The 17983-nt window shown below is 46.6% G+C and overlaps 1 protein-coding gene across 1 annotated transcript; it reads right to left on the bottom strand.

Moving 5' to 3' along the window:
* Window positions 1-7961: 7961 nt before the first annotated feature.
* On the bottom strand, window positions 7962-16164 carry CKAP4 (cytoskeleton associated protein 4). The gene is made up of 2 exons (XM_075754140.1): window positions 15727-16164; window positions 7962-11028 (listed from the first exon to the last, which is right to left on the bottom strand). Exons 1-2 carry the CDS (start codon window positions 16078-16080, stop codon window positions 9697-9699), a joined length of 1686 nt encoding a protein of 561 aa, XP_075610255.1. The 5' UTR covers window positions 16081-16164; the 3' UTR covers window positions 7962-9696.
* Between the last annotated feature and the right edge of the window lie 1819 nt (window positions 16165-17983).

Below are 17983 nucleotides of genomic sequence, written 5' to 3'. Positions count from 1 at the left end.
AAAGGTAATTACAAACATGTGTAAAGCATAAGGCAAGAAAAAGAAAACAGGGAAAGAATGGCAAGGATCCTGTGGCAAAGTGACCGGTCGTGAGCTGTCATGCCCAAAGCCACAGGATGAGGCCCACAGCATTTATTGCTCACTGGAAGTCATTTTTCAAGTCAAGGAGCAATACTTCTCCAACATAAATGAAAAATTCCAGTCAGCAGAGAGTAACTGAAGCCCTCTTAAAACAAAAGTATCATTGAAGAGGGACTAATAAATCACCTAGTGACTAGATTTTTTCATTTGGAGTGGAGAACTCCTCTCTCAAACCAGGTCCCTGTATCAAGCCCATCCCTGTGGTATTAACAAAGCACTTCAGGATGTGTTTATCTTTACTCAGTACAAACTTCAGAGGGATGTAAGCACTTTGAATTGGGGCTGGGAGTTTTGACTGTGCTGGTGGGAGAGATAGCTGCTAGCCTGAGCCCCCAAGCCCCCTTTGCCTGTATAAACCCGTAGTAAATCTCTGCTGCTGCTTCCTGGTTGCAGACTGGAAGGGAGGGAAGGAAAGAAGCTCCTCTGGGCTCCTGTGCTCAAGTACACACTGAACTCTGCTCCCGAGCACAGGCTTTTTTCCTAAGGGTTTAGGCATAAATGATGTTTGGGATCACACTCAAGAGACAGTATAGCTGCACCCTCAGAAACTCCCTGCCCTTTTGCAGGCAACAGCATCAAGGTCAGCTGGATTCACTGAAGAATGTGGCGATGTACATTTGCGTGTTACGTTCTTGATTCCTTTTTGCAGGGATCAAGTGCAGATCGCTAGCCTCAGCCATCATCCTGAGGCAAATTTATATCCAAATTTTGTCCAGGAAACATTGAAATCAGGGTCGTATTAACCACCTGGCTGCTTCTAAATAGTTCAGACAAAAATGCAGACACTGAACTTCACTTGCTACAGTGCATCTTTTCTCAGTTTGCTTCTCTTTGGCCAACGCAAGAAAGCACACCTACTCCTGAACTTGCATTGTGCAGCAAAGATTGTAAGCACTTAGATTTATTTTATTGCTTTTCAGGAGGAAGATAACTTTTTGTTACAGTGAGATGAGAGAAATTGAAAGGAACAATAAACAGCACTCCAAAACCTCTTTTTAATAGATGTGCTGCTTTTCATAGTTCAAATACTTCCACAAACAGCAATTTAGCTCTGTGCAACCACTTGAAACAGCAGCCCTGTTACTGAATTAATTTTATAGGTAAAGTAGTAAATTACACCAGTTCTGTTGAATGCGAAATAGTAAATCTAAGGAAACTGAAGAGCTTTGTGAAGGCAAATGAAGGCAAATCAGGATCCGAACAAAGGACAACGTAGTAGGACTCTTGGATAGATTAAGCCTTTACTCCAACTGTTTGGTTTGGGGACAGACCTTCATGTGCACAAGAGCTGCGCCACTGAGCTGTGTCAACCAGGGAGTCAGCAGGCGTGCTGCAAGGGGCATGACTCTAAGACATTCATATGAGACACGTACTTCTCTGCCAACAGTATCTGCAGATCTTCCACTACAACAGCAAGAGTGAGTGGTGATCCCCCAAACCAGATGAACAAATGAATGAAATGTGAATTCAACTCCTCACCCAACCCTTGGTTATTCCTGTGGACTTTGGAGAAAATACGCTAATTCTAGAGAGTTCAAACATGTGATTTCTGTCTTGCATTATGGAGCTGCCAGCACTTCTGGAGCACTTAGTTGCGATGCTTCAAGTCCTTGATCTTCTTCTATGACCTGAACAAAAAACTATTTTTGAGGGTTGTATTTAACACATAACACCACTATCTATTGTCAACTGCATTATAAATCTTCCCTGTCAATGCTGAAAGAGTAGACAGAAGAAATAGAAGATTCTTTGCCCTAGGAAAAGTTACAAACTAATAAAGCTCCCCAAATACTAGAAAATATGTAATGGGACTGGAGACTGAAAAGCAGTATGTATCTATTCTATTTGGTCCTTGCAAATTTTGCTTCGTAACTGAATTCTTCACTTTCTCCTATCCCCTTCCCACATGCAACTCATCCAATAGCTTTGGTAATCAACAGGGAAAGATGCATCGGTGTCTGTGGGCCTCAGATCATATCCCATGAAAGATGCGATCCCACAGAAGACAGGGAGGGGAAGGTGCAGAAACACCCAAAAGTTAACACTGTGAAAACGTAACAGGTGCAGTGGTTGGCACCAGCCACCTGGGCTGGTTGATCTCTCTCTGCTGTGTGCCACATTGCTTCAGCACGCCTCGTCTTTGTCCCTCTGCGTCTCTGGTTGATCAGCTCCTTTGGGCAGGTAGTGGTGGGAGGGAACAGTGCCACAAAGGACAAACGTATCCTACAGCTCCACAGCTGCATTTTTTTCCCATGTTGTTACAAGACAACCCAAAAGCGCATGTGTGACAATACACTCTGAAGGCTTTAAGACGTCCTGGCCTGACTTAATCGAAGGAGGTTCTCCTGAATGCCAGGGAGGCCATGGCGAGTCATCCTGCTCTCTCTACAGCTGCTGCAGCTTTAAAACCCCAATGACTTAGGGAGAAGGTACAGGGTTTTTTCCAGTCGTGCCACCAACCTGCAGTCACTGGAAGGCTGTGACATTCTTCTGGGATGCTGTAATGCAGTTTGATCACTGAACGCATTCAAGTACAGAGGTATTTTCCGTGGGTCTGAGATGTTATTATCACCTCAGTTAATTATCTGTAAGGATTCAGACTCCAGCAAATGTTAATTATCCTTCTGTCAATCTCATGTTCATGAAAGCTTAGTAGGGCTATTTTTAGCAATACAAATATCTCCTCCCTGAATGGAAAAGCTGCTCTTTTGCTTGTGTATCTTATTTTTAAATGTTAAACACGTTAGACAGAACTGAGGGCTTTTTCCCTCTCTTTTAGAAACCATCCTAAGAATGGATGATACTTAATGAAACTGCTAAGAACAATACCATCTTCAGACCTGAATGTGTGATGTTAGAGATCTGGTATGGGGATGAGGCAAAAATGATCAGAATGGGGTGCTTGAAGTCCACGTTTAATCCTACAAAATATGCCATTGTGAGAGTGGTTTGGTGCCCAGAGCATTCCAGCAGACAGGTGCCTAAAGAAGCCTTCTGCTCCAGTGCCTGTTAGGATAGGGTTTGAGCGTCTAGGCGATGGCGTTATACACACGATGTAGGAATAACAACAGCTTCATTCACTCAGGACGCTACATTCAGATCAGTCAATGTCCCTTTTGTTTCTAGCTGACAGGGTTGTGATGGGGTCTCTGAAGGCATCAGCTGAACGTGTAGCAGCATAGCTGCTCTGCCTGAAACTCCAGGCAGCTGGAAACAATAGCATTGAGAAGGCTGTCCCTCAGTTAGGTGTTTACTCTGGAGCTTAATGATGAGCATTGGGCTGTCTATATTGTTAATGTTTGCAATCTTTTGAACAGAAATAGCTAGTAAATATGCCCGGAGGCCCAGCCTGCTTCCCCAACACCATAAAGCATATTTGTTTAAACCGTACAAGCCTGTACTACCTCCTTGGATGATGTTCTTACACTGCTGTGTCCAGATCCTGAGAAGGGAACTTCAAAAAGGAAAGACTCGCTCAATGTGGGGAGATCTGTTAGCTATTAGGTAGTCTGGTAAACAGCTCTGATGCACTCGAAGGAAAGGAGAGGATTTTTTGAGCTTTAGATACTGGAAATCATTGCTGGGTATATTACATGTTTTCTGTGTGGCTTTGGGCAAAGTTCTTTGGCCTTAATTTTGTACCAGGAGGGGAAATGGGAGCGTAGATACTGACTTCAGTGGGATCTGGATCAGGACCCTTGTTTCTCCATAATTTCTAAGTTTCCTATCTGGTTAGAAATTTTCTTTTAAGACCTCACTATTTTCAATTTACAGACTTCATCCGAGTGAGGCTTCCCAGGCTGCGCAGCTCGGAGGTAGCCTGCTGCCCTTCCCAGGTCTCTGGCTCCCAGGCAGACCACCTTGCAGGTTGGATCCTGCTCCCTTGTGCAGAGCATTTTGAGTTTCCAGAGCAGGGAAATACTTGGCAGAAAGGTTTTTTTTGGCCTCAGTGACACCAAAAGTGTTAACTATCCAAATATACACTGTGGGAACTGCAATGTTTTGTTTTTACCTGCCACTAAAAACTGTGTCAACTCATTTGTTTAGCCCATGTCTCTTGCGGTGGCTCTGCAGTGGCTGTCATCTCAAGCCCTGATTTTGCTTGTGGCTTCAAATTATTACTGTAAAGCAGATAATATTTAAACATCATATTTTGCATCCTCCGACATGTATATATTGTTGGGAAGTTTGGTAAAAAGGGAGAAAGGGGGGGAAAAGAAAACATTATCAGAACTTTGTTTGAAACTCAGAGCACTAAAAAAATTCGAAGTTGCAAGGTAACCCTGATTCTTTCCCTGCTTGTTATGTTTTCCATCCTTACTCATAACTCCAGGACTCCATCCCAGCCCCAACCTAAGCAGTATTGACAGGAAAGGATTATCCGCAGGAATTTGACATATTTATATCTAGAGAGTGCCAAAGGAAAATCTTTCTGAGTGGAACAAAGCCGGCCTTATTTGAACTAGCTTCTTCCTCTAGAATTGCGGATGGACACTGGGGTTGGGCACAGGAGTTAAGTGGGTAATAAGTATTTCATCGAAACTATTTTTTTCTAAACAGGATATGTAGTAAAATGAGAAATTGCTTCTTTGGCTTTTATTCCTCTCACAGTGAAACTGGAATCACTTGAGAAAAGATTTGTCCCCCAGTGCTAAGCTGAGTATCTAGATACCATCATCTTGGAAAAGATTTTGAGATGTATTATTTCAATATTCATATCAGCCAAAGAAACACCTGCTACATAAGCTCCAATTAAAAAAAAAAAAAAAGCAGAGGTCAGGGATCTCTTTGTCTGAGGTCCAGCAGGCTACAACTGTGATGCTGCATTAACTCTGAACAGCTCCAGGGTTTAGTACTGGCATTATAAATGCAGGAATAGTCAAACTCTGCTCTTGTCGACAGATTTCTGAATTCCCTTTCTCAGTGTGTAAGTAAGCATTGGCTCCTAAAAAGATATATTATATTGGGACCTTGCAAGATATTTTATACTAGAGATTCTGGAGAGGCTTTGCTACATGAGCAAGCAGAAAATAATACACTTTTTGTTTTGGTGTCCAAGGCAGAATTGCTCTTTGAGTATCCTTGGTCAGTGTTAGGCCAAAGGGCTTCTTGGGAAAAGGAATGGCTGCGTACGCTGCTTGACCACCTCATGCCAGGATTTACAAAGAAGTGTTGGTAAAGTCCTGCATGTAAGTATTCTGACTCTGCATCTCTGACATCGGTGAGTATCTGCTCGTGGTTGGCAGAGGCTGACGACAACTAAAACGCACACGGGAAAGGCAGGGTAGCAGCAGCGTACGAGCACTCGGAGGACCAACAGGCATTAGCATCTCACAGTGCTATGTATCATACACAGCTGGTATTAACACCAAAACTAAAACAGCCGCAGCTTCCCCCTCCCTAAACATCTCCAAACTAAGCAGATGATGATGCAACAAATGGGCCAGGGACTAGTTATTAGCAAAATGGCTAAGCTGGGCAGGATGAGTAGCAGTTGCTTCTAGAATCAGCGCCGGATGAAGGTTTTTTTTCAGGGGGATGATATCGCCTAAGGAGAGCATCAAATAGGGCCCATGAGCCGATGCCGGAGGCGCCAGGCCCCTGCCCGGGGAAGGACTTCCAGAGGGGCAGGCAGACAGGCGCACAGCCCGAGCCGAGCCGCTGCCGCCACCGGAGGGCGCCCGCCGCCGCCCGCCCCGCTGCCGGTCCCGCTGCCGGCCCCGCTCCCGGCCCCGCTGCCGGTCCCGCTGCCGGCCCCGCTCCCGGCCCCGCTGTCGGTCCCGCTCCCGGCCCCGCTCCCGGCCCCGCTGCCGGTCCCGCTGCCGGCCCCGCTCCCGGCCCCGCTGTCGGTCCCGCTCCCGGCCCCGCTCCCGGCCCCGCTCCCGGCCCCGCTCCCGGCCCGGCGCGGCCGCTGCAGCGTGCCTCGCATCCCCGGCCGTGTCCTCAGCCGGATTCCCGGCCCCCTGCCTCAGCGGCAAAAGCTTTTTTAAGTCTGAACAGGCCCAATTGTTCGATCTTTTTTTCCACAGCACGTTTTACCTCTCTTCATCATTTTTCTCTTTGCGAGTCTCTCCTGCTCAGCCACACCTTTCTTGAAGTGCTCCGACCTGGGCAGAGACTGTCCTTGGCGGTGCTGAGTAGAGTGGAGGGCCCACGCTGGGTGGTTTTTTGGCTATTGTGGTGTTCGTACATCTCAGAAAGCCTTTTTTCCTGTAGTCGTTTAACTTCGCTGCAGCTTTGTTTAAGCTACCAGCTGAGTTATGTCAGATAAGATGGTAAAAAGACTAAATCACTAATCCATGTTTTAATAAAACCTCTAACATACGTGTTTAGGCCACCAGAAACTCTTCTTGCTGTTACAGGTTATTTCACTTGAGGCAGCGGTCGAAGCCCTACCCAGACACGTCCCTGCAGCAGCGCAGGATTTATCTCCATCACGGTTGCCAGCGTAGCTATTTGGGCAAGCCCTTTCAACTGTGATCGAGTCCACAGTGCCTCGGCTTAATGGCTTCTCCATTTAGAAGATGAGAGCTGAAAATGAAGACAAACGTTAATGAACTGGCTCGATCAATACCTCATCAATCAGGTGGACAGTTTCTGTTGGTATTTGTTACTGTAACAGCATGTTATTGATGAACTACAAAAAATATAAAAGAACACCGGCAACATAGACTGTCTTGCTTGACACCTTCTCCACTGCTTTTATTGGAAAGTGTAAAAACAAGGGTAAAGAGCAGCACTAGGACTGGATGTGGTCTGTGAGCATTTATGAGGGAATTAGGAAAGGTTTGTGTTCCATGAGGCTGTCAAGCTAAACATAAAAGCTGAACCTCCAGCCCACCAAGGGATCCTTGCAGCTGTGCCTGCCTCCAGCCATATTATTTACTAGGAATTATTATTCTTATTTAGTGAAATAAGTAATTTCAATAGTTTGCCATAGAATTTAAGTTGCTAGAAGTGTAACTAGTAATTTTTCATTTAATCTTTGCAATCCACTTTGGCCCAGCTACACTGCTGGCCTTACAGCAGCTTTAAGTTCCCTCATCACGCTGCTACTCCTCTTTAAAGCCACTGCATGCTATCACCAGCTTCAGGTCAACCTGGTCAACAGGTTATGTCAAACCAGATTTGGAGTTTTGTTGAACATCTAGGTAGTCTAATAACAGATATTACCCATCTCTATGAATTTGGCCTCAGGAACTACCAGGACGTGATGATGCCCACACTCTTTACGAACATTATAAGCAGTACAGGAGAAACACGATTCGGCTCTCGTCATTCCGTTGCTGCTTGTATGGCAAACCTGGGGTCATCTCTGCGGGCAATCAAAATGAAACCACCCATTCCCAAAGTTTTGAAAGCCAGGCATCCTTCATGAAGATGCTATCAGTATATGGGCTTTGTAATCCAGTGTTCAAAGCTATCCAAAGGGAGCAGCCACTTTGGAAAGACTATGTAAGGTCTTTTCTCTACATTATTTCCATTCTTCATGCTTTGTGCATTCAGACAGTCTTACCAAGGCATTGCTTGCAGTGTCTGACATGGTGTTCATTCATTGCATAAATCACCTATTTCATACCTCACATCTCAGACTTCTGCGCACTCCAGTCAATACCACAGCATCGAAGCGGCTCAAATCCTATTTTCAAGAGTTCCTCTGTAACCACAACAGACAGGACTGCCTCCATGTGCCCCTATGAAAGCTGAGAACAAGTATATAGGGCTGCGTCACATCCAGTTCTTCCCCCAAGCCCTTTCCTGTACCCCACTGGAAGCATCCTAGGGCACACAACGTTAAGTAAGCAGCAATCAAAAGAAGGTGCAAAGAATATTCCAAATGTTTATTATGTATTAAAAATATCGCAAATAAGCCATACAGTTCATTTCACAGTAACCTAAACAACATTGTTCAAGAACTTTAGAAGTCAACAAAGAACAGTGCAGTTCCAACAGTGACAACAGTTACCTTAATGCCATGGGTCCCTCTTTCTTTGCCAGCAATTATTTCCTATTTACAGTGGGAACAACACTAGATATGGTCCAGTATCTTACTTGCCGAGGAGAACTCGTTTTCACCTTTGCTGTTCCCACAAACACACCACTTGCTGTTTGTAGGAATTATTTTTCTAATGTAGCCACGGATCTGTCTAGTGCAGGCTGAGGTGGGTATGATACGCACAACGTATTTCCAAGGTATCCGTGTACACACCCCTTTACCAAATCTTTGGATAAAGTTCAAAAGTAAACTTAGAAATCCTTTCCAAAAAGACAGAAAACCAAGCAAATTCCATGAGGAAGTTGTTTTTAAATGAACATCTAGAGAATTACAATACTTTTTGCTCACTCTCAACCAGTTCCTAGAAGGATCCTTTGCTACCAATGCCCCAGGCGGGCACCTGGTGACAACAACGGTGACAAGAATCAGGCACCAAGTCCTGAATATGTAACAAGAGTCCAGGTCACTGTCAGCTATGTGAAAACTTGGAAATGTATACGCCTTAGAAGCAATTCTGCTGATTCCACGGTGATTTTTCCCCTTGTGTGTTTTGGAGTGTACTATTATCGTTAGCATGCTTGCTATACATGGAACACGAGAGGTGCAATTTTAGTCCTTCTTTTTTCCTCATTCAAATTCATTATCATTTTTACAGAAAATCCTGTATCACAGACAAATTAGGCCTTTCAAGGAAAGATACAGCCTCATCATGTAAACAGCCCAAAAATACGACAAAAATATTACTGTAACCTCTTGAAACAAATCCCATCCTTCAGATGTCCCTTCTAAGCACTGATCTTCTGCAACCAGCAGCTGAAGATGCTGGAAAAGAAGCCTGTGATCACAAAGAAGGAACTTCTCCAGCCATGGGGTGGAACACTTCTCTTAGGTCCTAGCCCCTCAAACCTTCCCTTCGGGGGGCTCAGCTAACCCCTTGTTAGCTCCTTGGTACAGATTAAGGACTCACAGAAATATACTACAGCTCAACTAACACCTGGTAAACTGACCACATGGTTGAGTCTCAAACCACAGAAACAGATGAGTTGCTTCAAACCTGGTCCACACTTAAGTCTACCGGTCTAAATAGTTTAAGACAGGGATGTAGTTTTGTTCATTTGTTTCTTAAACCACAACATACCAGTAAAATTCTCAGTGTGTACAGCAGTATGCTTTTCATACCTGAACAGCTGTAGCCCTTCTGTGGGGGATATCTAGTGTTATATTGTGAAACACCTTCATGCCACTAAATATGTGCCCATGCTAACGAGGCGGTAGTGCCTTAGTTACACCGCTACAGTTACAGCGGTACAACTTGATAGAGAAGATGAGCCCTGCCCTTAGAAACTCAACCCCCAACTAAATTCATATTTTCTTAAAACAAAATATAAAAACAAAAACACTACACAAAAGAGAAATAAAGGAAATAAGCAGAACTGTCTCTATTATTAAAGTATTCTTATTCTCTTTGGAGGTATCAAATTGCTTTTAAAAAGAGTAAAAAACTGGGCATACAAAAGCTATTCTCCTTAATCCATTATTTGCACAAGGAGCACTGCTGCCTAAACTTTTTCATGTATTTTTTCTACTTTCACAAACAACCTTTCCAGATCATTCCTCAGGTCATCTATTGAGCTCTTCACAGACTCCAAGTTGTTCTCATTATTTTCAATTTTCACCGAGTAGGAGACTAAACTATCCACTGCCGTTCTTATCATTTTCAAATCGGTATCAACCTGGCTGACAGAAGATCTCAGTTCATCTACAGAGCCTTCCACAGAAGAAAATTTTTCAAGATAGCCTTGAGAATGTGCTTGATCTGTCTGAAGAGTTCCTTGATCCAACAAAGTACTAATTTGCTTCTGGACATCCTGAAGAGCACCAGACGATGGCAGGTCACTGATGCTTCTCCTCAAGTTTTCCACGTCATTGTACAGCGAGGTCTGTGATTCACCAAGATTTTTCAGAATGTCTGTGACTGAAGTTACATCCATGTCTGAGATCCCCTGAAGAGCAGTAATGCTTTGTTCTAGGGTACTGAGCTTATTCTCGTATTCTGCCTCCTTGGAAAGGAAAGATTGCAACTTTTCACTGTTTTGAGCAGCAACATAATTTAGAAACTCCAGGCTGTCTTCTATGTGCCTCAATCGAGACTCCAGTCCTTCGCTGTTCTTCCCAAAAGTTTCTAATGCTTTTCTGAAGAGCTCATTTTCTTCCCATTTGTTGAGGTCGGCTTTAACTTGCAGTAAATCTTCATCAAGTCTTTTAATGTCACTAGGGAGCTGCATAATAGAATCCTCAGCTCTCAGAACTTTCTCTTGTAAAGCTTTTAATGAAAGGTGTTCAGTGTCCGCAGCCTCTTTGAATTTCTCATGTTCTTGTTTGAGGTTGACTAGCTCTTTCACTTCAGTATACACATCAGACTCCATAGAATCTATTGTAGTCTTCAAGGTCTCTATGTCCTTCTCTTTGGTTTTCATGGATGCTTGCATCTCATCAAAAGCATCTTTTAGCACCTTAATTTCATGTTTATACACATCTGCCTCTTCTAGTGAATGAACCTTTGCTTTCATGTTGTTGATTTCATCTTGGCTCCTTTGCTGGACTTCAGTGAATACAGCAATGTTATCATTTATAGACTTGGTTAGCTCTGTTAGTCTCTCTTCCACTGTTTTTTCCAGAGATGTGAAGTCTCGTTCCCTTGCATCCTTTACCATGTGGATGCCATCAGATAAGTCTTTCAAAATTTCATTTTGCAGCTTCTGAAGCACTTCACTGATCCGGTTTATTTCACTCTCCCCTTGTTTAACAGCCTTCTCAGTCACCTCCTGCTTCTGCTGAGTGATTTTCATCATGGATTCAAATTCTCCAAATGTAGTTTGAAGGGAACGCACCTAAAACAGAAATCCACATGGTTAACACTTACAATTTTATCCTTACCTACATCCTTACCCATTGTGTCTAAGATCCATATGGCCCTTGTTACCATATGAAATGATCACCTTGCAATCCTTCGTGTTCCCTACCTGAGGTGACCCTATGGCATCCAGATACGGGAGGCACAAAAACCCCAGCATCTAGAGCCTTACAGCTCTATAGGTACATATACCTTCTGCTGAGGATCCTTGGCCTCACTCACCTGCCACAGGTGATCCAGGAAATCCGTGGCACTGAAAATCAAACTCAGTCTCCAGAGTTTGCATTCAGACCTCTGAGCCATCCCTCCCCTATATGATTCCTGGTTCTACAAACCACAAGTCCATAAGGGAGGGGGAAAAAAAACCCTAAAGAACATTTGGCATCAGCTTCTGAGTACAGAAAAACTGGGATTAAACTTTAGCAGGCAATCATACCCAAGGCCAATTCCTGAACATGAAAGAAGTTTCAAAGTAGACAAGAAAGAGCAACAGGAAGCATTAGGGCGAAAGAGGAGCTAGGAATGGCTGGGGAATGGGAGCAGTAATCATGACGTTTTGCTGCCCCTAGACACCAACAGAGACACAGATTTTTCATGTTAACTATTTTTTAAGATAAAAAAACCACAGAAAGGCTTTAATGTTCTAAATACGTAGTAGCTGATTATTCACACACATGCATATACCCACATGCTCTTAGTGAACAGGGGCACACGTATGGGCGCAGGCAGTGAACAAAGCCATAGCAGCTGCCAAGCAGGCTGACTTGCGTCTATCTCAGTTTAATACAGAAAGCTGTTACCACTGGATCAGGCACACTATTAAGCTTCCCAATTACAAAAACTACAGTTGGTTTTAGTAGCAGCAGGAGGGAAAAGGTGAAGGGGTGAGTGGCCACCACATTCATTTACTCTCACATTTAAAGGTAAGATCCAGACACACCAACAGGGAAGCACGCGTTACTTAATTTTGAGGCCAAGCAGAATATTAGTATCAAGACTGTGGAGAAATCTTTTTCTCTGTGTGTGGGTTGTATTTTTTTAAACTTTGTAAAGCAAGGCAAGAACTCCCACTGGCTGCAACAGGAATCCATCACGTAGAAAATACCTCAAGGTTTGGCAGGATGGCAAGTGCTGAGTAATGCATGTTGCCTTGCCTCATGCTACTACTCCCTGTGTCTGAGGGGTATATTAATCAGTCATGCCACATGGGCTGCCATGTTTACTGATTAGATACACAGCTGGAGGGGTGGTTTTATTTTATAAATAGAAGGAAGTATATTTTATATGCTCTTAGAAAGAAATATATAGAGCTGGGTTTTTTTTCTTTCCTTTTTTCACTGAAAGAGGCTCCAGCAGTTCCCACTGAGCCTCTGAACCTAGAAATTAATCTCAAAAGACCTAATAGACTTACTAATTAGAAATTAAGTTATTCACATGTATTTTTGCAAGACTAAATCCCAGGCTGAATCCTCCTTGGTTTTCATGGAAGTCTACACTGTGGAAGGGTTGTAGAATTTGGCCGCAAGACTTGCCCTTGCTCCAACAGGTCACCGCAGTTTGAAGAATACCCGTATAGATTACTTTCTTTTATCCCCTCTTATGTGGAAAGGTTTGTAATGACTTTCCATCCCCTATACCTGTATTCTCCAGTGCTCACATACGAAACGAGAAATGAGCTGGGGCAGGGAGTGCGCAGGTAGTACTACCATAGGTATTGCAGCAGGACAGCAGCCATTACCCTGACTTACCAACCTCATTTTCATTACAGCTTAACTGTCATTCATTCTGACTTTTTTCCACACAGCTTTTTCTGTATCACTATAAATGGACCTCAGAAATCTAGAAGGATGGCACAGGAAAGTTCTCCTCCCCCTCTTATGACAGAATTTATTTTTGTTTCACACATTCCAACCGAATCACCAAATTCATATTTGCAATTAACCATCTTCAAATGTTAATCTAAGAAAAAGCATCAGAAATGACCAGGAGAAATCACCAGAGGGCCATGAGGTCTCCACTGCTGTAGGTTTGACAGAGAGGGATCCCACCCCTCCACAGCGTGAGTACTTTATACCTGCTCCTCCACTGCATTTGGGCAATGCACGTGGTGTAACTTGAAGCTATTCTCCTACACTTCCAGCTGGGCCAGCCACTTGACGATCAGAGAGCTCTGATGTAATAAAATGGACTGAGGTCTTCAGATTAGACCAGCTTCTAATCTGATCTGTCCTAACCAAGAGCCACCAGGACCCAAATCAAACAAATCCCTTGCACGAGAGGGGTAAAACTCACAACTTCAAAGTAATAGTTCATATTCACTACACAGTTGGTTTGTGTGTGCACCTACGTGTAAGCTTGCCTGTTCGGTTTTCATGGCTGGTAAGGTTTGAAACCATAGCCCTTAAAGGTTTAACGTCATAAATAGCACATAAAAATATGTTTGTAGTTAACGACTAAGTCTTCTCTAACTGGTGATAATATCTTGTGTTCAAACACCAAACGACCTTGGCCTCTCTGAGAACTGTGCTATATTAAAGATTTAACTTCCACATCATTTCCTTTCTCCTCCTACTGCTGATGTGTAAAGCAGATGAGTTTATATAACGCTTACTCCTGACAGGAGCTCTCTGCAGTAAAAGACTGAAGGGGAAAGCCAGTTCCACACAGCTGCCTGTGCTGGTGGCGCTCCAAAAGTACAATGCAGGATCCTACTTTTGTAAAGCAATGAAATACAGCCTGGTCTCCACTCCCCCAAGTACATTCTTTTGTGAAGACAACTAAACCACAGCAAGCAAAGCTTTCAAGGGTTACACTGAAACTCTGCATGATCTCTTCCCCCACCTTTCATTCTTGCACTACTGTGTATATGTCTAACATCAGCCATCTGCTATATACAGGCAAATAGTTTCAGTTCTCTTTGAAACAAACCATTTATAAACTCCTGGTATATATATACATCTCTCCTAGAATATGTAACATATACCTAGGATTTTCTGCAACAACATGGAGATGAAGGCAGCAAATCGTACCCATTCCTCTGCTTCGAAGGGCTTATATATTGCACATACATCTGGGTTCTATAATCATGTATTGTAATCTTGTGTCCTGTATGCCCTGCCATTGCAATGTCCTCCCTCATACAAGAGTCTGCAAAAATGCCTTAAAAACTAGGAAAAAACAACCCTTGCTAGTTCAAATAGCAGTCCAGTCATCAGTTAGGAAAAAACCCCAGGATTTAAAATTAGCTTCAGAAACGACACTATAGCTTGGCATTTTACAACCCTTTTCCCCCCCTCATATGAGTTTTCCTTTTCCTCCTTCTTGTTCAGGGAGAGGAAACACCGAGATTGACCCTACAAACTCCACGTGTGCAGGCTGCCACGCTTCTGGGAGCACCACAGAACAGCCAGAAGATCTCTGCCAGCGCCCGTCCCACCGCTCCGTCCCCCCACCGCTGGCCCGGGCCCAAGCTTGCCGGGAGCATGGGGAATCTGTACGGCTCGCTGTGCAGAAAGCATTCAAGCTGAGACAAGAACTTCCTTTTCTTTGATCTGTCTCAGTCATAACTTTACATACTGCTTTCCAACCAATTTACGTACTTCCTAGACAGCAGCTTGATTATATGTTGATGATATTCCTTCACATATGCCATTTTTTAAAGGTTTTAGGCACCCTAAGACATATCCAGATGGACAGTGCCATTTCTGAAATTCTAGCTCAGGGGCTAGCAAGACTTGAGTGAAAAAAAATGAGAAGGGAAATGAGCACTTCTTTTGCTTCGCTTGAGCCACACCCGCCGCCAACAACTTCACAGCTCTTCCACGGTCCTGGACTGCCATGGACACCACGAGTCTCGCTCCCTCGGCCAGAGGCAGCGGCAGGAACATGGAAGGCAGAGTATGGCAGGAGCAGCATTTCTGGCATGGCCTCTGCCGTTCGGTAAAGCTGGCAAAGGTTTTGTTTTCTAGAGCGCCTGGATAAGTCGAGGCAGGATCCTGCCACGTCCAACCGCGCTGCCGCACCATCTCCCTTGGCGCCCACACCTGCCCGCTCAACGCAGCCACAAAGAGCAGCCCATCTGCCGCACTCGCTTTTAACTGATTCGTGACAGTCGAAAATATGAAATTACGGCCAGCAGGCTCTCGAAACTACAGGTCTGCGCTACTGCCAACACGTAAGCATGCTGACTGCACTACAGAAAATGGCTTCACACCCAAGCCCTGGAAGAGCAAGCTGGCCAAAAAGCCGACTGCGGCCGCCGCTGCGGGCTGTCCCGGGGGCCGCCCGCCCACCGCGGGGTCCCGGCCCGGCCCCGCTCCGCGCTGCCTGACAGGGATTTCTCGCTTCACCAAGGCCACGTTTGCAGGCGCTCAGAAAAACCGCGGCCCAAACTCGATTTGTCCCTCTAATGACATGAAAGCGAAAGGAGCACGAAGGCGAGGGAATGGGACACGTTTGCTTTCCCGCAAGCCGGGCTATCGGAGCGCTGCGCGGCTGCTTATTTAAGGGGTGAACCCCCTCCTGCAGGGGCGGCTGCTGCCCCCCGCCCCGCCGAGCAATTCTGAGCGCCCCGATGCTCCCCGCGCCCCAGCCCGCCCTCTCCCGGCGCCCCCACCGCGGAGCGGCCCCGCGGGCCATCCCACCCGCCCCCCGACGGTGCCCGGCGCCGCGCTACCTTCTGCACCACGGCGTCCAGGGTGGCGGCCAGCTCCTGCCGCTGCCGGCCGGAGGCCTCCCTTTCCCGGGCGCTCCGCCCGACCTCCTCCCGCAGCTGCCGCACGTACCAGCCGGCGAGCAGCGCGGCGCCCAGCACCACCGCGGCGCCCAGCAGCAGCGCCCAGCCGCGGCGGGGGCCAGCGCCGGAGCGGCCCCCTCCGCCCCCCGCGGCGGCTCTGCCGCCCCGACCGTGCGCCGCCACCGCCGGCTTCTTCGCCGCCGCCTCCTCGGCGCCGCCGGGCTGCGCGCCCCGCTCGTTGGCGGCGGCGGGCGGGCTGCCCCCCTTAGGGCCCCGGTGCTTGGCGGCCGACATGGCGGGATGCCGCCGCCGTCGTGCGCGGAGCGGGAGCAGCGGGAACGGCCGAGGGAGGGAGGGAGGGAAGGAGGGACCGCGGGGGCGCCGGCCCGGGCAGAGCCGCGCTCCCCGCCACGCCCCGGCCCCCGCCCCGGGGAGCCGCCACGCACGCGGGGTCGGGCCCGGTCCCTCCCGCGGGGAGCCGCCACGCACACGGACGGGGGAGCGGCGGGCAGGGGGGGCGGATAGACCCGCCCAGTCTCGGGGTGACAGACCCTCTCCCGACCGGGGCCGCCTCGGCTACTCCTGCCCGCGGGACTCGGCCCGGGGGTCTCAGAGCGGGGTGTGCCGGGCCTTCCCCCCTCCCAGCCCCCGACCCCCAGCTGTCCCTAGGCCCAGCTCCGTCCTCCTGCCGGTTTTTAGACTGGCATGTAGTTTTGGTGGCAGACCGCGGTGGGTTCCGGCCTCATGCAACTTCTGTTTTGCTTGATTGTGATTTCGGCTGAAATGACTGCAGCAAGCTCCGAGAGCAAGGCGCGGAGAAAAAAGTTTTCTCCATGCTCAACCCACCCCCCTGTTTCTGCTGCCTCTAGAGGGGAGGTTCGGCATCGGGCCGGTCCCTCGGGCACAAAACAGCTGCCTTGACTGGCAGGAGCGCTTCTGGCCCCACGCAAACTCCCACGGGCTTCACAGACCGGCTTTGAGCACGCATTCGGTAGAGGCCGAGAGCTCAGCACCAAAATTCCCGGCGGAGCCTTTGCGCTCCGAGCATGCTCTTTTGCCTCGCCGCGTCGGCATGAGCCCGCTGCATTCATCTTCCCAACAGGAATGGCTGAGCTGGCCTTTGCATGACTGGGTCCAGCTAGGGCCTGCCAGGGTGTGGAGCACAGGACCGCTATTTAATCTTCTTCACGCTCACAGTTTTTCCCCTGCGAGTAACGAGGCAGATTAGAGGGAGGTGGGAGCTGACTGATTTGGATATGCCAGCAAGAAAAGGAGAGTGGGGAAAAGGAGAGCAAGGCAGAGCAAAGGGATAAGGCATTGGTAGAGGAATCAGTCTGCTGTGTATTGAATTATTAGCAGTCATACCGGGGCAAGGCAAAATGCATCTGATCATGTAATAGAGGCTCCTTATGCAAGGGAACTGAGTGGGCTTGAAGCTGCAATTTTAGGGCTCTCAGGATGGATGCACATGGTGGAAAGAGGAGGAGAACATGCGCTACACCTGTGTTTGGGTGGAAAGGAGATACCATATGGGAATAACTTTAAAACTACTTTTGAAAATCCTTCAGATTTTCCAGCATCACAAAGAGCTGCTTAAACCATTTTCAGAAACCATGTAGTTGTATCTTAAATTGTTATCATGTACTTGCTTGGTTGTGGAAGCTTGAAAAAATGCAACGTAAGTCTCCTTCTGTCTGCCTGTTGCTTTGCGCTAGACTATAGGACAGGTGATAACGCAGAAAAACTTAGCTGTTTCAAAAATAGACCTTCAACTCATCAGTATTGTACCTCTTTTTATGTCCTTTAGCCCTAACCGAACAGGTTAACGTAGTGACTATTGTCTGATAGACATCTAACTGCTCTGCCAGGTCACTAAAGAATTTTATGTTTTGGGTCTAGACCATTAATCACTTACAAGGATGTCTTTTTTCATAATCTTTTATGTAAAGTTGTCCACACAAGCGCAGCACAAGGCAAAGGTGTGTTACTGCATCTGGTTTTTGTAACTATGGGTTACAACTCTGGAAGTGAGTCCTAATTTTTACAAGAAAGGACTGGGGCATATTTTTGTTTAACCTCAATAGGAGCATTGCAGGACATACAGACTTTTTCATACACTGGCTGATGGAGTACATTGCACTTGTATTTGCTTGGCATTCTTCAGTTCTTGAGTCCCCTGTCCTGATGTCCTGTTCAC

The sequence above is a fragment of the Balearica regulorum genome, chromosome 1 (genome assembly GCF_011004875.1).
Source record: "Balearica regulorum gibbericeps isolate bBalReg1 chromosome 1, bBalReg1.pri, whole genome shotgun sequence".
Taxonomy (NCBI): domain Eukaryota; kingdom Metazoa; phylum Chordata; class Aves; order Gruiformes; family Gruidae; genus Balearica; species Balearica regulorum.
This window is presented reverse-complemented; position numbering and strand designations above follow the sequence as displayed.

Excerpts from the sequence above, each read along its gene's own strand:
- CKAP4 (XM_075754140.1), bottom strand. The coding sequence starts at position 16,080 with ATGTCGGCCGCCAAGCACCGGGGCCCTAAGGGGGGCAGCCCGCCCGCC. Across the intron at positions 11,029-15,726 it reads TGGACGCCGTGGTGCAGAAG|GTGCGTTCCCTTCAAACTAC; the intron begins GTAGCGCGGCGC and ends TTTCTGTTTTAG.